The sequence below is a fragment of the Somniosus microcephalus genome, chromosome 9, assembly GCF_052327205.1.
Source record: "Somniosus microcephalus isolate GS21.2 chromosome 9, FLI_Smic_1.0, whole genome shotgun sequence".
In the NCBI taxonomy this organism is placed as follows: domain Eukaryota; kingdom Metazoa; phylum Chordata; class Chondrichthyes; order Squaliformes; family Somniosidae; genus Somniosus; species Somniosus microcephalus.
In genome coordinates this window covers 59,449,960-59,477,248 of record NC_140995.1, presented here as the reverse complement: position 1 = coordinate 59,477,248, position 27,289 = coordinate 59,449,960, and the positions used below count along the sequence as shown (strand labels likewise).

Here is a 27,289-nt window from a genome sequence, read left to right as displayed (position 1 = left end):
ATGCAGTATCCAAGTCCCAGTTTCGAAGTTCGTTCCTACAGTCGAAGAGCAAGGCGAGGCTCTTGTCACTCGTGGTGATTTCTTCTCTCCATCCCGGACAGAGTGCTTGGTTCTTGGTAACGAGAGAGAGAGAGAGAATGGCCAACGCTGCCTTCTCTATATCCTAAAAGTTCATTAAGGTCTGTGTAGTTGCAGTGATGTCTTTATAATCACCCTTCTTTGTCTGGTTTCCTGCCTTTCGGGGCTATCTCATCTAGGTGCTGGTGTTAATGGCAGATGATGGGCTGCACTTCTCACCTGATCCTGGGTTAAGTGGCTTCCCATTAATTTGTTTGTTTCTTTACCTGTCCTATTACCATCTCGTCTCACCTTGAATATCTCTTAATGTCTCTTCTTTCATCCCCTCCCCCATTTCCCAGCCCCCAAACTGACTTTTAATCTGTTTCATTTCCTGCCTTTTTTTCTCTGTTCTGAAGAAGGGTTTCGACCTGAAACGTTGACTCTATTTCTGTCTCCATGGATGCTGCCTGGCCTGCTGAGTTTTTCCAGCGTCTTCTGTTGTTATTTCGGATTTCCAGCATCCGCAGTATTTTGCTATCCCATTAATTTACAATGGCCCTCTTTTGTCCGGTTCCCACCTTTCATGGCTATCTCATCTGGGTGCTCGTTACCGTATGAGTCACCTACCCATAAGAACATAAGAAATAGGAGCAGGAGTAGGCCAATCAGCCCCTCGAGCCTGCTCCGCCATTCAATAAGATCATGGCTGATCTGATCCTAACCGCCAATCTACTATCACAGAACCATCTCCTGAATCTAACAGAATTAGACATACGAAATAGGATCAGGCTACACGGCCCCTGGGCCCGCTCCGCTACCCACAGGGCCATGACCAATCCGAACCTAGACACATGTCCAAATTCCTGCCCGCTCCCCATAACCCTTTATTCCCTTTACTTCTAGGAAACTTGTCTATTTCTGTTTTAAATTTATGAAATGATGTAGCTTCTACAGCTTTTTGGGGCAGCATATTCCATGGACCTACACCCTCTGAGTGAAGTAGTTCCTCCTCATCTCAGTTTTGAAAGAGCAGCCCCTTATTCTAAGACTATGCCCCCTAGTTCTAGTTTCACCCATCATCGGGAACATCCTCCCCGCATCCACCCGATCCAACCCCTTCACAATCTTATATGTTTCAATAAGATCGCCTCTCATTCTTCTGAACTCCAATGAGTAGAGTCCCAATCTACTCAACCTCTCCTCATATGTCCATCCCCTCATCCCCGGGATTAACCGAGTGAACCTTCTTTGTACTGACTCGAGAGCAAGTATGTCTTTTCTTAAGTATGGACACCAAAACTGTACGCTGTATTCCAGGTGCGGTCTCACCAATACCTTGTACAACTGAAGCAATACCTCCCTATTTTTATATTCTATCCCCCTAGCAATGAAAGCCAACATTCCATTGGCCGCCTTAATCACTTGCTGCACCTGCATACTAACCTTTTGAGTTTCGTGCACCAGGACCCCCAGATCCCTTTGTACTTCAGTACTTTCCAGTTTCTTGCCATTAAGATAATAACTTGCTCTACGATTTTTCCTGCCAAAGTGCATAACCTCACACTTTCCAGTATTGTATTCCATCTGCCAAATCTCTGCCCACTTACTTAGCCTGTCTATGTCCCCTTGCAGGTTTTTTATGTCCTCCTCACTTTCCCTCCCATCTTAGTATCATCTGCAAACTTTGATATGTTACACTCGGTCCCCTCCTCCAAATCGTTAATATAGATTGTAAAGAGTTGGGGACCCAGCACTGACCCCTGTGGAACACCACTAGTTACTGATTGCCAGTCTGAGAATGAACCGTTTATCCCAACTCTCTGCCTTCTGTTAGATAGCCAATCCTCTATCCATGCCAGAATATTACCCCCAATCCCGTGATTTTTTATCTTAAGCAATAATCTTTTGTGTGGCACCTTGTCAAATGCCTTTTGGAAGTCTAAATACACTACGTCCACTGGTTCCCCTTTATCCACCCTATATGTTACTTCCTCAAAGAACGCCAGCAAATTTGTCAAACATGACTTCCCCTTCATAAAACCATGCTGACTTTGTCCTATTAAATTATGATTATCCAAATGTACTGTTACTGTCTCCTTAATAATGGACTCCAATATTTTACCTACCACAGATGTTAGGCTAACCGGTCTATAGTTTCCAGCCTTCTGTCTACTGCCCTTTTTAAATAAGGGCGTTACATTAGCAGTTTTCCAGTCTGCCGGGACCTTTGCTGAGTCCAGGGAGTTTTGGAAAATTATTACCAATGCATCCACAATCCCTACCGCCACTTCCCTCAAGACCCTAGGATGTAAGCCATCAGGTCCAGGTGATTTATCCGCCTTGAGTCCCATTATTTTACCGAGTACCACTTCCTTAGTGATTTTGATCGTGTTTAGCACCTCCCCGTCTTTAGCCCCCTGTTTGTCCAGTGTTGGGATATTCTTAGTGTCTTCTACTGTAAAGACTGATGTAAAATATTCATTCAGTGTTTTTGCCATCTCCATATTTCCCACCATTAATTTCCTGGTCTCATCCTCTAAGGGACCAACATTTACTTTAGCCACCCTTTTTCTTTTTATATAACTATAAAAACTCTTACTATCTGTTTTTATATTTTTTGCTAATTTACTTTCATAATCTATCTTCCCTTTCTTAATCAATCTTTTTGTTACTTTTTGCTGTCTTTTAAAGTTTTCCCAATCCTCTATCCTCCCACTAGATTTGGCTACCTTATATGCCCTTGTTTTTAGTCGAATACTATCCTTAGTTTCTTTACTTAGCCACGGATGGCTGTCTTTTCTTTTACACCCTTTCCTTCTCAGTGGAATATATATTTTTTGGAAGTTGTAAAATAACTCCTTAAATGTACACCACTGATCATGTATCGTCTTACCCTTTAATCTATTTTCCCAATCCACTCTACTCAATTCCGCTCTCATACCTTCATAGTCTCCTTTATTCAAGCTTAGCACGCTTGTTTGAGATCCAACCTTCTCACCCTCTAATTGAATATGGAATTCAACCATGTTATGGTCACTCATTCCAAGGGGATCCTTTACTAGGACATTTTTAATTAATCCTGTCTCGTTACACAGGACCAGATCTAAGGTTGCTTGCCCCCTGGTCGGTTCAGTTACATACTGCTCAAGAAACCCATCCCTAATACACTCAATGAACTCATCCTCAAGGCAGCCCTGCCCAATTTGATTTGTCCAATTAATATGATAGTTAAAATCCCCCATAATTATAGATGCTCCCTTATTACAAGCCTCAACTATTTCCTGATTGATACTCTGTCCAACAAAGTTGCAACTGTTCGGAGGCCTATAGACTACGCCCACTAGTGTTTTTTTCCCCTTATTATTCCTTACCTCCACCCAAATTGTTTCATTATCCTGATCTTTTGACCCAATATCATTTCTCTGCATTACAGTGATTCCTTCCTTTATTAACATAGCCACCCCACCTCCCCTTCCTTCCTGCCTGTCCTTCCTGATCGTTAATTAACCTGGTATGTTTAATTCCCAGGCATTGTCACCCTGCAGCCATGTTTCTGTAATGGCCACAAGATCATACCCATATGTAGTTATTTGTGCCATTAACTCATCTATTTTGTTACGAATGCTACGTGCATTCAGATAGAGAACTTTCAAATATGTTTTGTGACACTTAGTTCCTGCTTTTGCCCTTTTTATTACTTTACCTTTTACTCCATACCTTCTGCCCCTTCCTGACACGCTCTGGTTTTTAATTTCCCCACTGCTACCTAAGTCTATGACCGTCTCTGTTGTCATTTTTATTATTTGCTCTCTAGGAACCTCCCCCCCACTAGTTAGTTTAAAGCCCTCTCTACAGCCCTAGTTATATGATCTGCCAGGACTCTAGTCCCAGCACTGGCCAAGTGAAGCCCGTCCCAACGGAACAGCTCCCTCCTGCCCCAGTACTGGTGCCAGTGTCCCAGGAAGCAAAACCCATTTCTCCCACACCAGTCTTTGAGCCACGCATTTAACTCTCTAATTTTATTTGTCCTAGCCAAATTCACTCGTGGCTCAGGTAATAATCCAGAGATTATTACCCTTGAGGTTCTGTTTTTTAATTTGACCCCTAGCTGCTCATACTCCTTTAACAGAACCGGCTTCCTAGTCCTATCTACGTCATTTGTACCAACATGGACCACGACAACTGCATCCACCCCCTCCCACTGCAAGTTTCTTTCCAGCCCAGAGGAGATGTCCTTAACCCTGGCACCGGGTAGGCAACACAGCCTTCGGGACTCTCGCTCTCGGCTGCAGAGAACTCTATCTATCCCCCTAATAATACTATCCCCTACCACTACAACATTTCTATTTACTCCCCCCTCTTGAATGGCCCCCCGTTCCACGGTGCTGTGGCCAGGTTGCTCATCCTCCCTGCAGTCCCTGCTCCTGTCCCCACAGGGAGTAAGAACCTCGAACCTGTTGGTCAAGAGCAAGGACTGCGGCTCCTCCAGCTCTACCTCCTGGATCCCCGTACCTGCCTCACTCGTAGTCACACCGTCCTGTCCCTGACCATGGGCTACATCTGAATTACTTAACTTCATAGGTGTGACCACCTCCTGATACACAGAGTCCAGGTACTTCTCCCCCTCCCTGATGTGTCGCAGTGTCTGAAGCTCAGACTCCAGCTCATCAACACGGAGCTGGAGTTCCTGTAGCAGCAGACACTTGTCACAGACGTAATCACCATGAGCCTCAGTGGGGTTCACCGGCTCCCACATCTCGCAACAGTAACACATCACCTGCTCCATTCTATGTAATTAATTACATTTTTTATTGTTAGTTATGGACACCCTCTGCCCGATTTTAGATGCTAGTATCCCCTTTAATTAATTGGATTTAAATTAAATCAATCCCTCTAGTTACACCAGTTAAATGGTTTACCAACAGTCACTCTGCACCAGAAAGGCCTTGGTACACCACAGCAACCTTAAAAACTATAAACCACAGACTTAAAGTTTTAAAACGAGAGAAATACTCCAACCAATCACCTACCTGTTTTGTGGTGACGTCACACCTTGAATACTTTTTACCTCTCTCCTTGCCTGAGATTGGTACGCCTACCTGAGCCTCTGGGGCCTCTTGTAGTCGCTCTGCCGCGCTGCTCCACCTCCACCCACTGCCGATGCCGCACTGAGGCCTACCTGAGCTTCTGGGGCCTTTTGTAGTCACTCTGCCGCGCTGCTCCACCTCCACCCACTGTCGATGCCGCACTGAGGCCTACCTGAGCTTCTGGGGCCTCTTGTAGTCGCTCTGCCGCGCTGCTCCGCCTCCACCCACTGCCGATGCCGTACTGAGACCTACCTGAGCCTCTGGGGCCTCTTGTAGTCGCTCTGCCACGCTGCTCCGCCTCCACCCGCTGCCGATGCCGCACTGAGGCCTACCCAGACCCATTGTCTTCCCAGAGAATTCTGTCTGCCCAGACATTCTCCCATAATTAGAGAAAATGCTGGAAAAACTCAGCAGGCCAGGCGACATCTGTGGAGAGAGAAATGGAGTCAACATTTCAGGTCAAAACCCTTCGTCGGGACTGATAAAGCACAGGAAATGAAACACAATATATAAAAGGCCAGTTTGGGGGCTGGGAAATGGGGATGAGAACACAAAAGAGAAGTGAAGAGACATTAAGAGGTATTCAAAACGAGATGAGATGGTGATAGGACTAGTGGAGAGACAAAAGACGGCTCTAGATTAGGTGTGAAATGCGCTGGCAGAATGAGAGACAGCTGCCATGTGGGAGAGGAAAAAAATAAGGGGGAAGGGCCAAAACAAAGATGTGGATTTCCAGCATCCGCAGTATTTTGCTACCATTCTCCCATAATTAGTTTGTAGGCCTGGCTGGAATCTCCTGTCCATCACGAACACCTGGGCCCCTCCCATCTTCTCCAAACAGGCTGCTGGTCAAATCAGCAGTAACAGTCGTTCAAAATGTCCGATACAAAAAAAAAAATCCTTGGGGCCTACGTTGATGCATACTGACCCCCCTTTGATATTTCAATGTCCCCACTGGAATATCAAGCATCCTTGTCTTCTTCCACTGTGTAGAAGCATCGTGAGCCCCAACCAAGCCGTTCATTACCTTTAAAATCCCCAGATTCTGTTCTTTAATCACAACTACATACTTATACAACTTTTTACAGAGAACAAAACTCCTGGTTACCCTTTAATCAGGGCCTGCCAACGACTTTGGAGTGCTTTGCTTCGCTTTTTCCAGGAGAGTCGTAACAAGTACAATACCACCAAACTCTGTATAATTACAAGAGCATGCGAACATAGCCGGATCCACGGAGGGATCTCGACATTTAACCCAATGTCCCACCAGGGCGGGGAAATCATCCCTTTAATTTCCTCCCCTGTGTCCCGGTTTCGCTGTTCGAGCATGTAAAAATGTTTTTCTGACAGCTCAACGGCTTTTATTAATTATGTGAGGTGTTCGGGCAGAGGCTGTATCTTGTACCCGAACCATGTAACGTACTGCTGCAGATTCTGTACCGTGTTGTTAACCACGAGGTGTACTGTGGATGGCTCTAAAATGGGAAGGATGCGCTCTTGCGCCACCTAAACTTCTGTGTGGGGTTTGAAGCAGAAAGTCGAATCGGTGACCGGGCACCAAGTGTCGTGTACCCGTCGCCCGCGTATGCTACCTAAGGTGGAACGTGGCTCTGGGCCATCACCTCCATGGTGCAATTGATGGGCTCTGCACTTTCCAATTCAAACCCACACACTGGTCGATCGAACGCGTTCAGGTGCTGGGGACACAACACCACGTGTGCACCCCTGCTCTGGCACCCGTTGAGGTCAGTGCCGGTCATGGCGTGCTCCCACTTTATAACAAATGGTGGGGCCCCATGATACCGCACATGAACCCTGTCCCTCAAAACGCCAATGTTATCGACCCGGTATACCGGCACTGGCTGCGGTGACCCGCCCATTACCGGCATCCGCAGTACAATCCTCATAACCATGTGGTTGGACCATCCGCAATCAACTGGGATTGGGTAGGCTTCGAAAGCTAATCGTAGCTGACCCGGGCTCATCAAATTATGATACGGACTGAGCGCTGTGAGGTGCCGATTGCTAACCCACGACGGGACACGACCTTGTTGCAAGTTCTCCAGATTACTGCGTCCCTCGTTTAGCAACCACGCCCCATACAACACACACGCATCACTTCTGGCTGCCTGTGCCGAGGCATTCCTGCCCTCCCGTATCAAATCGTTGATGGTCTTGGCATGTGTCTCCAGCTCAGCGATGACCTCTTTTAAATGAATGGTCGTCGCCTGGTTTTCTTTTAGCTCCGAACCTTCCACCTCGTCCAAAGATGTGCGGGTTAGGTTGATTTGGCTATGATAAATTGACCCTTAGTGTTAGGGGATTAAATACGTGGGGTTGCGGGGATAGGGTGGGATATGTGTCGGTGCAGGCTCGATGGGCTGAAATGGCCTCCATCTGCACTGTGGGGATTCTGGGATTCCCCCAGTATCTTTCGCAGCTGGTCCTTTAAACTATTAATCTGCATCTGCAGCTGGATATCATCCATACTATTGACAAGGGACGTGCCCGTGCTAAAAGCCGTGGCCATGTCATTAACCGTCCCTCGCCTTTGCCTACCCAGATTGCCTCTAACGTACGCGTCCATGCCATACAGTTTCTCCCGACTCACATCCCCGTAGCTGAGCTCGAAAAATTGGTGGAACATTTCTTTAATAAGGACTTCGTAAAACTGCTCAGTCTCCTTTGGACACCACTCGGGCAGCTGCACCCGAGTTAAATTTAAGATGACCGACGCGGCCACGTAATGTACATCCTGGAATAAAACCTTCCCGGTCGGGACTAGAACTAAACCATTCCCTGGGCCTGATGTGGTGGCGGGACACCTAACTTCTGACTCCTGTACCGGTGGGGCTGTGGGCAGGGGCTTCCTATCGTGCACTACCAGTTCTGTGGAATTTATTGTGTTGGGAGGGTCTGGGACTACGCAAGCATCCAAACTCCGATCCCATCCCATACCGGCCCCGGAATCCTGCCAGTGCCGTATGAAAGCAATCGACACACCCGCTGGGCAGATCCGTTCTGACCCCACACACACACACACACACACACACACACACACACACACACACACACACACACACACACATAAATCCCCTGTTCCTCCTTCCACCACTTGTTCCAGCACACTTCCACTCCCCCCTTCGTCCACGTGATCTGTCGGTACGTGTTGTTCCCCAGTCTTTCCCAGTCCACTGACCTGTTCCCCTTGTCCTGACCCAACTTCCTAAGCCATCACCACTGTCCCAGGGGAATGTGTCCCTTGCATCTTAAGCACACGCGCTTGCCCTCGGTCACCCTCGTGTGGCTGTGATCTTCAGTTGGGGACATGGTAGGGAAGCCTCCCCGTACGTGAACCCGGCGTGGCTGGAGTATTTCGTCGAATTGGACCCCAGCCACTCTGGCCATCTTCCCTTGTGGAAATAGGCTGCCATCCTGCCTGTGTCCCCCCTCCTACCCCCCTTAGTCACGGTGGGTCTGTCTCCCCCAGTACAGCCATAGAGGAGGGACGACTCGGTGTCCCCTCTCCTGCCGTGCCCCGTTCCGGGCAACATCAAGATCGCGCTCAGTCTCAGGGCTGTCTTCATTCTGTCCTCGGCTTCCTATGAAACAAAAAGCAACAATCCCTTTCTGTGAGAGGGTTTACCTCCACAGGTCTGGCTTCGTTATATACAAGAACTATGTACATTAAGACTATGTACATCATTACCCGTGTTGCCGGGTGCCCCCGCTAGGGCTCTTCTTGCCGGGGCCTTTTGTAGCTCACGGTCGGCGTGTAAGGAGGCGTCCTCGGCCGTGGGACCCTACTGCCCCTCCTTACTGTCCCGATCACCGGGTCATCATCGTCCCAAATCATGGGAGGAAGACCCACGTCCACCATGCTCATTATTGGGCCTTGGTGTCATTTTACTTTTGTTCTTCTCTCCCCTGGGTTAAACCGCTTGCACTAGTTAATATGGAACCACTTTGTGCATTTTGGGAGTATAACCACGTACACCATGGGGCTTGCCTTGTCCACTATGCGATACGGCCCCATGTATAGTGGCTCAAATGCCCCTACCCGGGCCTAGTTCCGTACCATTACCTGGTCTCCCACCTTCCACTCGTGGGTTTTCTGGGGCTCGAGCAGCAACTGATTTTTCCAGTGCTGGTTCCCCATGTTACTGGCTGCCTGCCAGTGAATCTGTTTTAATTTATCATACAGTTTCTGTACAAACTTGTCCGGGTTCACTTCCCGGACTTGGGCTTCCGTTAGGACCGGTGCCAAAATGTGGGTGGGGGTGCGCATGACCCTCCCGGTCATGAGCTCATGCGGGGAATATCCTGTGCTTCTGGAGAGGCTGGCCCGGACACCCATTAAAACTAACGGCAGGACCTCATCCCACTTTTTCGGGGACGACCCTGTCTCTTTCCTTAGCCTTTCTTTAATCGTCCGGTTAAGGCGCTCCACAACCCCCGATGACTGTGGGTTGTGAGCCACATGCCACTTCCCCATTAATCCCTAAAAGCTTCAAGGTGGCCAGCATTACTTGGCCCGTGAAATGACTCATTTGGCCGGACTCCACGACCTGTGGCAGTCCCCACCGGGCGAACACTTCCTTTACCAGAATCCTTGCCATCGCCAAAGCCGTGGCTGCTCGGCAAGGGAAGGCTTCCACCCACTTGGAGAACACGTCCACCAGGACTAGGCAGTATTTGTTACCTGCCTGTGTGGTGGGTAGTGGTCCGATGTAATCGACCTGGAGGGACTGCAATGGTCCCTCTACCCTCCTTGTGTGTCCTATTGGGACTTTCCTCCGCTGAGGATCGGGATTGTTTGCTGCGCAAATATCACGGACATCCTCCCTGGCTTGCGGCCACCACCCTGCCTGTTCTACCCTCTGCCAGGTAGTTTCCGGCCCTGGGTGTCCCGCTCCTGGGCCCCCGTGGGCCAACTGGAGGAATTCCCTCTGGTACCACTTGGGAACTATCCACCGATCCCCTTTAAATAGCATCCCCTCTTTAACGGTAATGTCTGCTGCTCCGAACGGACCCTCTACCTGTTCGCCCATTTCCTTCTTCCCCAGGATAGCCTTAAGGATGGGATCCTGGGCTTGGACTTGTTTTAAGTCTGGGGCCAAAGTTACCCCCGGTGTTCCTCCCTTGTCCCGGATTGCTGCTACCGGGCCTACTTCATAGGGATCCCAGAACTCTCCTTCCCTGGCCCCCTGCTTGGCCAACTCGTCGGCCCTTTGGTTACCTTCCCATCTGGGCTCTGTCTTAGTGTGGGCCTTGAACTTATGTATATAGTGATCTCCCCGGGTGCCCATGACCGCCAAAATCCTCCCTAGCAGCGGTGCTGTTGCTAGGGGCTTCCCATCAGTGGATTTAAAACCGCGCCGAGCCCAGATGACCAGTTACTCGGTGCACGAATTACATGTAAACATGGAATCCGAGCAGATGGTGTAGGGGGTGGAGAACTCGTCGGGGTGGGTGACCACATACACCACTGCCGCCAGTTCGACGTGCTGAGCGCTCAGAGTGCTGGGGAGTTTAAGGGCCTTAGCTATCTTAGCCGTGGGGTCATAAATCCCACACCCAGTGAAGCGCTCCCCCTTTGCTACCGAACTGGACCCGTCCACGTAAATGTCCCGGCCCGACGGGTGTAACCCGGCCCGGAACCCGACATCCACGTCCCATACCCCTTCTACCGTACATGTGTGGGCCATACCTGGGTAAATCAAATTCGCTGCCAACTTGGGCTTGGTCAACACCTGCACTCTCAGATTCATCTGCGAGAGCAATAAAGCCCAGCGAGCACTGCTCACTGTCCCGTCCTTTATTCTCCCATCCAACAACACCTGAGTGGGGGTATGGTGGGTGAGTAGAACTATCAGGGATGATCCCGTAAAGAGCTGTGAGCGCTTTACAGCCCAATGCGTGGCCAGGAGATGCCTCTCGCAGTTGGAATATCCCCGTTCTACCTCGGTGAGAACCCTAGATGAGTAGACCATGGGCCGTAGCTTGCTGTGTCGCTCCTGGAGCTACACCGTGCTCAAGCTATCCCCGCTGGCTGCTACCTCTAAAAAGAATTCCTCCCTACCGTTGATGGCCCCCAGTGCGGGAGCTGTCTGCAAATCCTCCTTGAGGCGTGTGAACGCTTCCTGGCAGTTCTGGTCCCACTCCCACCCGACTCCCTTGCGGAGGAGCTGAAGCAGAGGGGCTGCCGTGGCTGCGTAACCCTCAATAAAATCCCTGCAGTACCCTGTGAGTCCCAGGAAGGATCTTACCCCTGTTATGTCCTTGGGGACTGGTAACTCCTGTACTGCGTTTCTTTTCGCCTCATCTATGGCCCTTTCCCTTGCCCTTACCGTCAGCCTGAGGAATTTGACTTCCTCGCGGCAGATCTGGGCTTTCTTTGTGTTTACTTTAAACCCGGCCTCCTTCAGCAGCTCGGTCAGCAGTGGCCCATGCTCCTCCTCCTCAGTGGAGAACAAAAGCAAGTCGTCCACATACTGTACTAGCTGCTGAGGTCGGCTAAAACCTTTTAAGGCGCCCTCCATACACTGGTGGAATATGGAAGGGCTGTTATGAAAACCCTGGGGAAGGCATGTCCAGGTGTACTGTTGCCCTTTAAAAGTAAAGGCAAACTTGTATTGGCCTCCCTTTTTAGAGGAATCGACCAAAACCCATTGGAGATATCCAGCACCGTAAAAGTGGTTGCGGTCGCTGGAATGCTCCCTATCAGATCGGCAACAGCTGCGACTGAGGGCGCGCAGGCTGGGATGTTTTTATTGAGCACCCGATAGTCCACGGTGGCTCTCCACGACTGGTCGGGTTTCCTAACCGGCCAGAGTGGCGAGTTCACGTGGGTGGCTATCGGCCCTATCACCTCCTGCTCTACCAGGGATCCCAGTGCCGTTAACAAGTCGGCTCTGCCTCTCTGGGGAAATTATACTGCTTTTGTGGCCATGACATGGGGTCCCCATGTACTCGGACTTCTACCCCCATCGCCCGGCCACAGTCGTGCTTGTGCGTGGCGAAACATAGAGGATAGGAACAGGAGTAGGCCATTCGGCCCCTCGAGCCTGCTCCGCCATTCAATGAGATCATGGCTGATCATCCAAACTCAGTACCCTGTCCCTGCCATCTCCCATATCACAGAATCACAGAAACCCCACAATGCAGATAGAGGCCATTTCGGCCCATCGAGCCTGCACCGACACATATCCCACCCGATCCCTGTAACCCCTACACCAACACATATCCCACCCTATCCCCGTAACCCCACGTATTTAATCCCCCTAACACTAAGGGTCAATTTATCATAGCCAATCAGCCTAACCTGCACATCCCTCAATCTCTTTAGCCTTAAGAAATATATCTAACTCCTTCTTGAATATATTTAATGAATTGGCCTCAACTGCCTTCTGTGATAGAGAATTCCACAGGTTCACCACTCTCTGGGTGAAGAAATTCCTCCTCATCTCTGTCCTAAATGGCTTACCCCTTATCTTTAGACTGTGACCCCTGGTTCTGGACTCCCCCGCCATCGGGAACATCCTTCCAGCATCTAGTCTGTCTAGTCGTGTTAGAATTTTATAAGTTTCAATGAGATCCCCTCTCATTCTTCTAAACTCCAGCGAGTATAAGCCCAATCGACCCAATCTCTCCTCATACGTCATTCCTGCCATCCCAGGTATCAGTCTGGTGAAACTTTGCTGCACTCCCTCCATGGCAAGAACATCCTTCCTCAGATAAGGCGACCAAAACTGCACACAATACTCAAGGTGTGGTGTCACCAAGGCCCTGTACAACTGCAGCAAGACATCCTTGTTCCTGTACTCGAATCCTCTCACTACGAAGGCCAACATACCATTTGCCTTCTTAACCGCCTGCTGCACCTGCATGCTTACCTTCAGCGACTGGTGCACAAGGACACCCAGGTCTCGTTGCACTTCCCCTTCTCCCAATCTATTGCCGTTCAGATAATCTGCCTTCCTGTTTTAGCCACCAAAGTGGATAACCTCGCATTTATCCACATTATACTGCATCTGGCATGCATCTGCCCAATCACCCAACCTGTGGCGAACAATGCGAGATTGTCTCTCACGTTCGCCTGATACTTGGCTGGGGTATTACTGACCAATTGCTCAAGGTCATAACTCCCCTTGTGCTTCATTATGCGCACGCTACCCCTTCCTTCCCCGTCCTTGGGGATTACTATAACTTCTCCCTCCTTATCGGAACTCATCGCTTCCCAAAGGCAGTGATTCCTCAAATCCACTATTATATGATGGGCTAACATAAAGCCGGCCCCTAGGACTCCTGACCCTGGCTGTTCCCATTGCATCAGGACGCACTCCCACGTGGTGTGGAGGGATCCTAGTTCTATGGCCAAAGGTTTAGACATTGCCCCCGCCTGCTCGTTCCCTATGAACCCCGCGAGACTGAATGGGATCCTGCTAGACCAGGGTGAGTTGGTCGGGTCCCTTGAATGGATCACCGTGCTCGAGGCCCCGGTGTCCACCAAGTACTTCCCGTGTACCGTCTCCACCCCCATCTTCACACAAGGTCTGCCCCACTCATCGTACGTGAGCGGACACAGGTACTCAGGCTAGGCGCGCTCTAGTCAGGGTGTTGGGTGAACAGGAGCGGATGGGATCACACTGCTCGCGGCAGCGTCTACCCTCCTTCTCCTGCACAAAAACCGTCCGAATGGCAGCCACCAGAACGTCAAACGGTTCCACGGTCGCCCCCTTCGCCTCGACAGTCTGTGCCTTTTGCACCGGAGGATCCCCTCGGCCTTGCCCCTTTTTCTGGGTCGGGCACTCTCGCTTCCAGTGTACCGTCTTCCCACACCTGAAACATGTCCTTGCCTTTTCTGCACTAACCCCTTCCTGAGGCCATTCCTTCTTGCTACCTTCACTGGCCTTTATCTCGTACCTTGCCTTTATTGGGTTTGACCTGCTCCTCTGAACCGGTTTTAAAGGCCGGGTTCATCTTACGGAGCACGTCGGCCTCCGTATTCGCGAGGTCCTCGGAGTCAAACCAGGCTTCTGCTTTTACCCTTATTCGTGGCAAACTGTTTGCCACGAGGGTCCTGAGCCAGTGATTCCTGGGGGCCCCCTTGCAGCTGTAACCTGTCTAGTATGCCACCCATGGCCTTTTCATATACAGGCCATAGCCTGTCTGCGAATGCCTGTGGTGCTTCACCAGCCAGCTGCAGCGTTCTCTCCACTCGGGAGAACGGACTACCCTGGGTATGTCCCATGGCTCTCAGGATTTCCTCCTTTAAATCTGCCGTGGTTCCTTGCCCAGCTTGGTGGCTGCGGACAGGGCCTGCTACAATTTTCCATCCAGGGAAAATAGTAACAGCCTGTGAGTTTCACCCTCACTATGCCCATTGATCCCCCCAATTTGCTCCACTTCCATGAAGTGAACGGAGGGGTCCCCTTCTTTTCTTAATTTGGGCATGCTTGCTATCATAGCCTGCAGTTGTGGGGTAGTAAACAGGACCACGTAATTGCTTTGCAGCGGGCCCTGAGCACCGTTTCGCGCAGGCGGACCGTACTTTTGCTGCCGCAGAGGATACATTGGTCTCGGTGGCGCTTCCGGCGCCAGTTGGACTTCCCTATCCCAGACCCAATCCTCAGACCCCTGTCTTTGCTCTTCCTAGTCCACCCGAGCTTCCCTCGGGGTTGTTAAGCAAACCATCCCTCTGGCTTTGGACAGGGCTTGGGTCAGACGTTTTATCCTTTCCTTGCAGGGCCCGAGGTTTAAAGCCTCGTACCCCCTGCTCCTGGCTACCCTGTAGGCTGCCTTTATGTCTCTAAGCTGCCCCTCTAGCCCGCCAACTTTACCCGTTAAGCGGGCGTTCTCCTCCCTTACAGCCTGCTCATTGAGCTTGGCCTCAGTGACCTGGCACTGCAGGTACTCTCTGGTGTTACAGGAGGTTTCCTCCTGTGCACGTTTCTCCTGTCTTTCCTCGCGCAGCTCCTCCATTAATCTATTACCCACTATCCCCCTTGCGTCTGACTTTTCTTCTGATTCCCTGAGCTCGGCCTGCAGCTTTGCAACCTGCTCCCTGAGCAGTTGGACCTGTTTCTGCAGGCACAGGAGCCAAATTGCCTTTTCCTTAGACTTTTTATGCTCCTTGCTCCCTGTCCACTCAGCAGCCCTCTCCTGAGGACTGTCAGACACAACATCTCCAGCACCTACTGCTGAGACACATTAACTTTACCAAACACATAGCAGGAAATTCTGTCCCCCATTGCAGATCTCTTGCCCTCTAAACTTTCCACAATCCTGTTCACACATCCTAAAGTCCTGCCAGCGGTCGCCAATTCTGTAGGTGGTTCAAATCACCTCTCCTACTTAGTTCTATAGGACAGGAATTACGGTGAACAGGATTGGAACATGGACAAGCTTTTCAGACTCAACTGTACGGTGTTTAATAAGGTTAACACACACACCCGCCTCTAGTACGTAAAATGCCTGGTGGCGTAAAACAAACAGTACAACAATACAACTTGGCCCGTCGAACAGGCCCCCGTCTTGTATTAAGATGCCTAAAATCACACTGTGTTGCATACAGAGTATAACATGGACTTGTCCCACAAACCCCGGAACATAAACTATATAATACACACACAACCTCCCCACTAAACCACTCTGGATTGGTTGGGACACACAACACCCCCTCACACAGTACCGGTGGTCTTAAGGATGCGTGGGCTTGGACAATGCTCACCCTGATTGTCCGTTTTAGAGCGTCTCTCCTGGTTCCGTATCGCCGATGCAGTATCCAAGTCCCAGTTTCGAGTTTCATTCCTACAGTCGAAGAGCAAGGCGAGGCTCTTGTCGCTCATGGTGGTTTCTTCTCTCCGTCCCGGACGGAGTGCTTGGTTCTTGGTAGCAAGCGAGCGAGAGAGAATGGCCAAAGCTGCCTTCTCTATATCCTAAAAGTTCATTAAGGCCTGTGTAGTTGCAGTGATGTCTTTTTAATCACCCTTCTTTGTCTGGTTTCCTGCCTTTCGGGGCTATCCCATCTAGGTGCTGGTGTTAATGGCAGATGATGGGCCACACTTCACACCTGATCCTGGGTTAAGTGGCTTCCCATTAATTTACAATGGCCCTCTTTTGTCCGGTGCCCGCCTTTCGGAGCTATCTCATCTAGGTGCTCGTCACCGTATGAGTCACCTACCCAGACCCATGGTCTTCCCAGATAATTCTGTCTGCCCAGACATTCTCCCATAATTAGTTTGTATGCCTGGTTGGAATCTCCTGTCCATCACGAACACCTGGGCCCCTCCCATCTTCTCCAAACAGGCTGCTGGTCAAATCAGCAGTAACAGTCATTCAAGATGTCCGATACAAAAAAAAATCCTTGGGGCCTGCATTAATGCTTACAGTATATTCATTTAAAAAGCAGTATTTAAATCTGTAGAAGAGCGTCTTAAATCTAAACAAAGCAAACTACGTAGGTATGGGGGCGAGAGTTGGCTATGGTAGATTGGGCAACTACATTAAAAGGTATGATGGTAGAGAAGCAATGGCTAGCATTTAAAGAATTAATACATAATTTGCAATAAATATACATTCCTTTAAGGCACAAAAACCCCACAAGAAAAGTGGTCCAACCGTGGCTAACGCAAAGTTAAAGATAGTATTAGATCAAAGGAAGAGGCTTATAATATTGCCAAAAAGATTGGTAAGCTGAGGATTGGGAGGATTTTAGAATTCAGCAAAGGAGGACCAAGAAATTGATAAAGAAAGGGAAAATAGAATATGAGAGTAAACTAGCGAGAGACATAAAAACAGACTAAAATCTTCTATAGGTATGTGAAAAGGAAAAGATTAGTGAAAGTAAACTTACAGGCTGAGACAGGAGAAATTATAATGGGGAATAAGGAAATGGCAGAGAAATTAAACAAATACTTTGGGCAGGATTTTCATTGGGCCATGGAGGCGGGATTGGAGGCATGTGGGGGGTTAAAATCCCGAAATCGGGGGGCACGAACCCATCCCACCCCCAACCCGCCTCCATGCCAGTTTCAAAGGAGGCGAGTACCCGACCCGCCTCCCCGAGGTGGGAAGGGGATTAGTGCCAATTAACTGCTTGTTAACAGGTAGTTAACGGGCAGTTTTTAGCCTAATCCCTATTTTCATTCTTGAAGTGTGGGATTCCCGACGGCTCCAAACCATGCCAAGTTAGCGAGGCAGACCGTCGGGCTGAAGGGCTTGGAGGGGTCGAGATGTCCAGTGTTCAGTTGAGTGATGGGTGCATGAGTGCAGAGGTAAGTGTGTTTGGTGTGTTTAAAGAAGTTTTACTTACCTTTACAGCCTCCCTTCCTTCAAGTCTCACGATCTGTCAATAATTGCAGCATTCAGCTTTCTGTTCCAGAGAGATCTCTGAATCATCCTGAGAGGAAGGAATTAACTTGGAGTACAGATTGTCAGTGTTTGACAGCTTCAAACAGCTGTGAAACGCTGATATTTCATCTGTCAAAAGGTCTTGACAGATGAAATATCAATCTGTGACATCACCTGTTGCCGGGTGGCCCTTAATTGGCCTGCTGAGCCCGCTGGGCGGGCGGGCGGGCTCAACAAGGTCAATCAAGTCAAAATCGCGTGGGTTGGCTACAACTCGATGGAGGCGGGACTACAACCCCGAAAGTTGTAGTCCCGCCTCCTACTCACCTCCTCAATGAAAATCCAGCCCTTTGTGTCTGTCTTCACGGAAGAAGACACAAAAAAAGTCCTGGAAATAGTGGAGAACCGAGGGTCTAGTGAGAATGAGGAACTGAAAGAAATTAGTAAAAAAAAAAAGAGAAAACGGGGAACTACAGTCCAGTTAGCCTGACCTCAGTAGTAGGGAAAATGCTAGAATCTATTATTAAGGATGTGGTAACGGGGCACTTAGAAAATAATAATAGGATTGGGCAGAGTCAACACGGATTTATGGAAGGGAAATCGTGTTTGACGAATCTCTTACTTGAGGTTGTAACTAGCAGAATAGATAAGGGGGAATCAGTGGATGTGGTGAATTTGGAGTTTTAGAAGGCATTCGATAAGGTGACACACACAAGGATCAGTACTTGGGCCTCAGCTTTCACAATGTATATTAATGATTTGGATGAGGGGACCAAATGTAATATATCCAAGTTTGCTGATACAATTCTGGGTGAGAATGTAAGTTGTGAGAAGGATGCAAAGAGGCTTCAAAGACCCTACCCACCCCAGCCACAGTCTGTTCGCCCTCCTACCATCTGGAAGACGCTACAGATGCATTCGCACCCGTACGACCAGATTTAGGAACAGCTTTCCCAGGGCTGTCATCCTACTGAACTCCACAAATAAACACTAAAGCCTGCACATCTGCCGATGCACTTTATTATGGTCATATTTATGCTAATATATATGTACAAATGTATGTTGAAATGTTTAAGTGTCCTAATCCAAATTGTACACTCTCGGGAGCCGCAAGCCTACATTTCGTTGTACTGCACTTGTGCACTAACAATGACAATAAAAGTTGATTTGATTTGATTTGAAGGGGATATAGACACGCTAAGTGAACATGGCAAATGGAATATAATGTGGAGAAATGTGAAGTTATTCATTTTGGTAGGAAAAATAGAAAAGCAGAGTATTTTTTAAATGGTGAAAGATTGGGAAATGTTGGTGTTCAGAGGGACCTAGGTGTCCTTGTATATGAATCACTGAAAGTTAACATGCAGGTACAGCAAGCAATTAGGAAAGCAGATGGTATGTTGGTCTTTATTACAAGAGATTTGAGTATAAGAGTAAAGATGTCTTACTGCAATTATATAGGGCCCTGGTGAGACCACACCTGGAGTAATGTGTACAGTTTTGGTCTCCTTGCCTAAGGAAGGATATACTTGCCATAGAGGGAGTATAACGAAGATTCACCAGCCTGATTCCTGGGATGGGGGGATTGCCTTATGAGGAGAGATTGAGTAGACTAGGCCTATATTCTCTAGAGTTTAGTAGAATGAGAGGTGATCTCATTGAAACATACAAAATTCTTACAGGGTAGATGCAGGGAGGATGTTTCCGCTGGCTGGGAAATCTAGATCCAGGGGTCTCAGAATAAGGGGTCGGCCATTTAGGACTGAGATGAGGAGAAATTTCTTCACTCAGAGGGTGGTGAATCTTTGGAATTCTCTACCTCAGAAGGTTGTGGAGGCTCAGTCGTTGAGTATCTTCAAGACAGAGATCGATAGATTTTTGAATATTAAGGGAATCAAGGGATATGGGGATAGTGCAGGAAAGTGAAGTTGAGGTAGAAGAGCAGCCATGATCTTATTGAATGGTGGAGCAGGCTCGAGGGGCCAAATGGCCTACTCCTGCTCTTAGTTCTTATGTTCGTATGTTAAGATGAGGGAACTGATAACGCTCTGCATATAGCAGTAAATCTGCGCAGCGAGTACTTGACACTGGAGATGAATGTGGTGCTGCCTTTGACAATCCCCCCACATTTCCAGTTTCAATCAGGAGGGGGATGGAGGCACTGCTCAGAAAGATGGCTTTCTTTTAGTCTGAATGTTTTTGGTGAGTAACTAATTGAATATCGATTGTACCTGGTTCTAGAGCCGATGACTTGTCGAGTGATTTCAGTCTGCAGGGGATCCCAGTCCAGTCTCTTCACGGCGATCGGGAGCAGTGTGATCGAGAACAGGCCCTGGAAGATTTTAAGGAAGGTACCTCAAAAGGGGATTTCTGTAACTGCAAAACGCTTTGGGTTGAGACAGTTGTACATCAAGTAAAAGATTTCTGCACCTCTTGGAAATTTGAGCTGACTCTTCAAGTACTTGGCAGCTTTCAGAGTTTAGCTTTTAGTTATTTCAATTCTCTGTTTTATACTCCCTCTCCCGATGCATCTTGAGACATGTTTGGCTATTGCCTTTGTTTCTGGAGAGTATAGACTTGCTATCAAGTCTGCGAGGTTGCATTAACAAATGGCCATGGGCTGTGTTGCACACACTGAGCTTCAGAGCAGAGCCTCTCTCTCAGTCATCCTGGCCCACCCACGATGTGGAAATCTAAATCAGCTGGAGCTTAGTGGGAGGAACATTTTTTTTCTTATTCGTTTATGGGATCAGGGCGTCGCTGGCAATGCCAGCATTTATTGCCCATCCCTACTTGCACTTGAAAAGGTGGTGGTGAGCTGCCGCCTTGAACTGCTGCAGTCCGTGTGGTGATGGTACTCCCACAGTGCTGTTAGGTAGGGAGTTCCAGGATTTTGACCCAGCGCCAATGAAGAATCAGCGATATACTTCCAAGTCAGGATGGTGTGTGACATGGAGGGGAACTTGGAGGTAGTGGTGTTCCCATGCGCCTGCTGCCCTTGTCCTTCTAGGTGGAAGAGGTCGCAGGTTTGGGAGGTGCTGCCGAAGAAGCCTTGGCGAGTTGCTGCAGTGCATTTTGTAGATGGTACACACTGCAGCCACGGTACGCCGGTGGTGGAGGGAGTGAATGTTTAAGGTGGTGGATGGGGTGCCAATCAAACGAGCTGCTTTGTCCTGGATGATGTCGAGCTTCTTGAGTGTTGTTGCAGCTGCACTCATCCAGGCAAGTGGAGAGTATTCTATCACACTCCTGACTTGTGCCTTGTAGATGGTGGGAAGGCTTTGGGGAGTCAGGAGGTGAGACACTCGCCGCAGAATACCTAGCCTCTGACCTGCTCTTGTTGCCACGGTATTTATGTGGCTGGTCCAGTTAAGTTTCTGGTTAATGGTGAGCCCCAGAATGTTGATGGTGGGGGATTCGGTGATGGTAATGCCATTGAATGTCATGGGGAGGTGGTTAGACTCTCACTTGTTGAAGATTGTCATTGCCTGGCGCGAATGTTACCTGCCACTTAGCCCAAGCCTGAACGTCGTCCAGGTCCTGTTGCATGTGGGCATGGACTGCTTCATTATCTGTGGAGTTGCGAATGGCGCTGAACACTGTGCAGTCATCAGCAAACATCCCCATTTCTGACCTTATGTTGGAGGGAAGGTCATTGATGAAGCAGCTGAAGATGGTTGGGCCTAGGACACTGCCCTGAGGAAGTCCTGCAGCGATGTCCTGGGGCTGTGATGATTGACCTTCAACCACCACAACCATCTTCCTTTGTGCTAGGTATGACTCCAGCCAGTGGAGCATTTTCCCCCTGATTCCCATTAACTTCAGTTTTACTAGGGCTCCTTGATGCCAGACTCGGTCAAATGTTGCCTTGATGTTAAGGGCAGTCACTCTCGCCTCACCTCTGGAATTCAGCTCCATTTGAGAATGTGACTGAGGGTTGCCAACTCTGGTTGGACGTATTCCTGGAGATTTCATCGCATGACCTCCAACCACCGTCACCCGGTCAAACAGCATTTTTTCCCCATCTTGAATATTTTCATAACTAAGAAATAAAAGTGTTCAAAGAAAATGAGAGAAATCCAATTACTTTAGTGCTGTGTGATTTTCCCGGGTTCACAGCAGTGGCCAGGAGATTAATCTTTAATTCCTGGAGACCCCAGGACAATCCTGGAGAGTTGGCACCCTACTGAAGGTGCAGTCTGAGATAGATTGCAAGGCAGGAAGTTCAGATGAGAATTCCAGAGAGCAGGCAGAGTGCCACCTTGGAAAGAACTGCTGGAACATTGAAGTCTAGAAGATCACCGGTGCAGAGTGGAGGGACTTGAACCCCAGGATGTGGAAGTGACAGAAGTGGAGTGTTTCTGTCCATAGTTTAATGTATTCTACTGCGTAGTTTAAAAAGCAGGTTGCTTTGTGATGGTTGCTGCCCTCAAGGCAGCTTCTGCCACTGCGTGCAGGGAGGTTTTGCCTTTCTGGCCCTGCCTGAAGCAATTTAGGGGGAAACCAGCCAAGCTGTTGATTGCTAGTAGACACAATGGGTAGACATTCCTTTGAGTGCATTTCCGTGGGCAGAATGGGCTTTGGAGCAGGCGCCCGATCACATGGGCGGAAAGAAGACCCCAGATTCATGGAACTGATTAATTAAAATAAAGTGGGCAGGCTGCCAGCCTCTGCTTGCGCTGTTGATCGGCACCTCGCCCGATGGGGGCGCCAATTGCACACATTCCTGGTGCGATTTACACATCTTAAAGGACAGGTGCAAATTAGCTACAGGCATCTATCCCAGAGGATTGTAGACAATGACAGGCACAGGAGAAACTGCCAGGGCCCCCAGTTTTTGGACACTGCGTTGGAGGTTTTGGTGGAGGAGATGGGCAGGGTGAATGGGCATCTTGTATCCACCAGGCGGCAGGAAGATTTCCATGCAAGCTGCTCGGCGTAATTGGCAGAGTGGGTCAGTGTGAGGCGTACCTCCCCCCAGGACATGGCTGCACTGCAGGAAGAAGTTCAATGACCTCAAGAGGATAGCTACGGTAAGCCTCCTAACAGTAAAAGTCACCCAGTCCGTATGGGATCCTAGATTGCTGAGAGAAGTAAGGGTGGAAATTGTAGAGGCTCTAGCCACAATCTTCCAATCGTCCTTGGATACGAGGGTGGTGCCAGAGGACTGGAGGATTACAAATGTTACACCCCTGTTCAAAAGGGGAGAGGGTTAAACACGGCAACTACAGGCCAGTCAGCCTAAAGTCAGTGGGGAAATTTTTAGAGACAACAATCCGGGACAAAATTAATTGACATTTGGAAAAGTGTGAGCTAATAAATGAAAGTCAGCACGGATTTATTAAAGGCAAATCGTGTTTGACTAATTTGATCGTGTTATTTAATGAAGTAACAGAGAGGGTTGATGAAGGTAGTGTGGTTGATGTTGTGTATATAGACTTTCAAAAGGCGTTTGACAAAGTACCATGTAATAGACTTGCTAGCAAAATTAAAACCCATGGGATTAAAGGGACAGAGGCAGCCTGAATACAAAATTGGCTAAGGGACAGAAAGCAGAGAGTAGTGATCAGCGTTTTTTTTCCAGACTGGAGGGAGGTATACAGTGGTGTTCCCCAGGGGTCGGTATTAGGACCACTGCTCCTCTTGATATTAATGACCTGGACTTGGATATACAGGGCATAATTTCGAAGTTTGCAAATAATAGGAAATGTAGTAAACAGTGAGTAGGATAGTAACAGACTTCAAGAGGACATAGACAGACTGGTGAAATGGGCAGACACGTGGCAGTTGAAATTTAATGCAGAGAAGTATGAAGTGATGTATTTTGGCAGGAAGAATGAGGAGAGGCAATATGAACTAAATGGTACAATTTTAAAGGGGTGCAGGAACAGAGAGACCTGGCACTATATGTACACAAATCTTTGAAAGTGGCAGTTGAGAAGGTTGTTTAAAAAAAAAAAAAAAAGCATGTGGGATCCTTGGCTTTATTAAGAGGAATAGAGTACAAAAGCAAGGAATTTATGCTAAGCCTTATAAAACACTTGTTCGGCCCCAGCTGGAGTATTGGCCCAGAAATTCGGGTCGGGGGCTTCCCGCGGGTGCAAGCCTCCGACCTGCACTTACCTAGCACACCTGCCGTTGTGCTGTGGGCCCGCGTGGAATTGCGATCCTGGGCCTCCTCCAACTGCCGGCGCACAGTGCTTGCGTATCCCAGGGGCGCAGTTAGTTCGAAGCGTCCCCTGGGATCACGTGGGCCATGGAGAGCCAATGGTAGCAGGGAATGCTTCATTCATAAGTTTGACAGGAAGACCTGTCAAACCTATAAATACTATAAGCCCCAAAACATCACTAAAACCTCAAACAAATTTTTTTAAAACATCACATTTTTAAAATAAACTATAAATTACATGAAATAACTATTTTAAACAATAATTTAAATTTTTGAAAAAAATAATTACATTTTCTAACGGGGCTAAAAATAAACTTACCTTTCTTTAAAGTATTAAAAATAATAAACCTGTGAAAAAAATGTTTTAATTTTAATTAATTCACCACTTACCTGTTAAAAGCAGGCCTTGCGACTGCTTTTTACAGGAAACTTTGTGCTATCCGGCACCGACGGGACTGAGCTGTTGCCGTCCCATCAAAACTGCCTGACAAACCAGCGCTAATGTTAAAACATACGGAAGCTTTTGAGCTCCGTATCTAGCAACAAACCCAACAGCTTCTAAACAGTCGGCCGTAGCTTGCAAGCATCACTGTAGCTAAGCAACAGCTTTAGCTAGACCTTGCAGAGCCTGACCACTGGAAAAAAAAAAGCAACGAAAAGAAAAAAATCTTACAGAACCGACTCCTGAATTTTGCCGGTGGCTCGAGCATTCTGCACAGTTAACCTCCGGATAAACCAAAGTTTCCTGTACATGTCTAACTTCTGGAGACTTACCTTCCTGGAGAAACCTGGGAAAAAAACGTAAGTTCGATGCGCACGCGCTGCCTCTCCTGTGCACACGTTCCACCTCTGAACCCCTTTCAGGGGAACGGAAGTGCCGGTTTCCCGCGCATGCGCAGTGCATGCACGAAACCGTCACTTTCGTTGGGCCAATGTGTTCAATTCTGGGCACCACACGTTAGGAAGGCTGTCAAGGCCTTGGAGAGGCTGCAGAGGAGGTTTACTAGAATGGTACCAGCAATGATGGACTTCAGTTATGTGGAGAGACTAGAGAAACTGGGATTGTTCTCCTTAGAGCAGAGAAGGTTAAAAGGAGATTTGAAAGATGTGTTCAAAATCATCAATGGTTTTGATAGAGTAAATAAGGAGAAACTGTTTCTAGTGACAGAGCGCACAAGAATTAAGGTGATTGGCAAAAGAACCAGAGGCGACATGAGGAAACATTTTTTTACGCAGTGAGGCGTGATCTGGAATGCACTGCCTAAAAGGGTAGTGGATACAGATTCAATAGCAACATTCAAAAGAGAATTGGATAAATACTTGAAGGGAAAAAATTTACAGGGTTTTGGGAAAAGAGCAGCGGAGTGGGATTAATTGGATAGCTCTGACAAAGAGCCAGCACAAGCACAATGGGCTGAATGGCCTCCTGTGCTGTATGATTCCATGATATCACAGAAACCCCACAGTGCAGATAGAGGCCATTTCGGCCCATCGAGCCTGCACCGACACATATCCCACCTGATCCCCGTAACCCCTGCACCAACACATATCCCACCCTATCCCCGTATTTAATCCCCCTAACACTAAGGGTCAATTTATCATAGCCAATCAACCTAACCTGCACATCTTTGGACTGTGGGAGGAAACCGGAGCACCCGGAGGAAACCCACGCAAACACGGGGAGAATGTGCAAACTCCACACAGACAGTCACTCGAGGCTGGATTCGAACCCGGGTCCCTGGCGCTGTGAGGCAACAGTGCTAACCACTATGCCACCGTGGATACTCTCTATGATTATCCTTGCACTACCTGTTGCCCTTTCACTGACAACCCTTCCATTCCTCGATTTATCAGAACTCTGCTACAATCATTGCAGCTCACTTCACTCCACCTCCCACTGCAGCACTCTGCACATCTACTCTCCTCACCATTACTTCCTCACACCTGTGCCATCTTGCACACACCAGCAACACTGTTCTACCCTGACATGCACATCCTCTAATTTTCACTGCAGGGCAAGCTCGCACACAATAACGGGGAGGGCCACGTTTCATCCATTTACTGTCCCCACTTGAAGAGCAGCTCATGGATACTGTCGGCAGGGGATGTGACAGGAGTGTGAAGTCTGGCGAGGAGAGGGGTTTTCAGCCATCTTTACCTCCTTCCCTTCTCGCATAAATCTCATCCTGACACACGACCCCTGACAGATTGCAGCCGCTTTCGAAGCCATCTCTTTCTGCTTACCCATGGCGCTAAATGCTAATTCTTCTCCCTTTCTTACATTTCAGGACCAGCAGATGTCTACAGGCCTCGGACAAGAGGGAGGAGGAGGAGGAACACAGCACTGCAAAATAAGAAGCATCACTCAACCTTGCACCTGCAGGCAGCAGCTCAGGGACTAGCATTGCGCGTAGTTCAGCGGGTAGGCTAGAGGGGTTTGCATGTGCAAATTCTATCAGCACTGGTTGGACGGTGCTGGAGGGACAGCTCACATCCTACTCCTGCTGCACAGGGTACAGGTGGAGACATCCGAGCCCACCATACATAAGGAGGCTAATGGCAATCCACACGAACCACCTTAGTTCATTGGGCTGCCTGCCAGCGAGCTTCCAGACGACATCTGAGAGCATCGAGGATTCCAGCTCCAACTTGTGTGCTGTCTTCGTACAGAGCATTGAGACCATGCAGTTAAACATGGAGCAAGTGGTCAGCTTTCTGAGCACTGCCATGGGGACCCGGAGCCTCTGGCGACTGCTTCGATGGAAGCTCTGACTATTGCCACCTTGGCTCCAGGTCCAGCATCTCCTCTGGATTACAAAGCCTGAAGGAGAGTGTGGATAAGGGCTTCGAGAGCCCCCAGCACACCTGTATTTTGCTCTCATGCAGAGTAGTGGGATTGCTGAGGCTCAGCTACCCGAGAGTGGCATTGGCTCTATGGACAAGGCACCTGCTGTTGTGTCTCAGGATGACAGCACACCTGCTCCCCCACCAAGCTCTCAACCAGTGAACCTCTCCAATCAGGTTTCCGCCTCTGCCACAGTACTGAAACAGCTCTTATCAAAGTCACAAATTACATCCTATGTGACTGTGGTAAGCTATCACTCCTCATCTTTCTCGACCTGTCTGCAGCCTTTGACATGGTTGACCACTCCATCCTCCTCTAATGCCTGTCCACCGTTGTCCAGCTGGGTGGGACTAACTCACCTGATTCCATTCTTACCTATCCAGTCGTAGCCAGAGAATCTCCTGCACTGGCTTCTCTTCCCACTCCTGCACCATTACCTCTGGTGTCCCCCAAGGATCTATCTTTGGCCCCCCTCCTATTTCTCATCTACATGCTTCCCTTCGGTGACATCATCCGAAAACATGTCAATTTCCACATGTACGCTGATGACACCCAGCTGCATCTCACCACCACCTCTCTCGACCCCTCTCTACATTGTCACACTGGTTATCCGACATCCAGTACTGGATGAGCAAAAATTTCCTCCAACTAAATATTGGGAAGACCAAAGCCATTGTCTTCGGTCCCCGCCACAAGCCCCGTTCTCTAGCCACTGACCCCATCCCTCTCCCTAGCAACAGTCTGAGGTTGAACCAGACTGCGCACAACCTTGGT

General features: G+C 48.8%; 1 protein-coding gene across 5 annotated transcripts in view; it reads left to right on the top strand.

Annotated features, from left to right (window-relative positions):
- Nucleotides 1-27,289, top strand: part of ddx43 (DEAD (Asp-Glu-Ala-Asp) box polypeptide 43) — a 117,885-nt gene that overhangs the window by 67,741 nt on the left and 22,855 nt on the right. For 4 of the 5 annotated variants that reach the window (XR_015079499.1, XM_085996631.1, XM_085996634.1 and 1 more), the window contains one exon: nt 19,743-19,852. The exons of the other annotated variant lie outside the window; for it this stretch is intronic. Coding sequence is in view for 3 of the 4 variants with exons in the window: in XM_085996631.1 (XP_085852757.1) it covers nt 19,743-19,852 (110 nt within the window). In the remaining variant the exon portion in view is untranslated. The remainder of the gene's footprint in view (nt 1-19,742; nt 19,853-27,289) is intronic. 5 annotated transcript variants of the gene reach the window in all.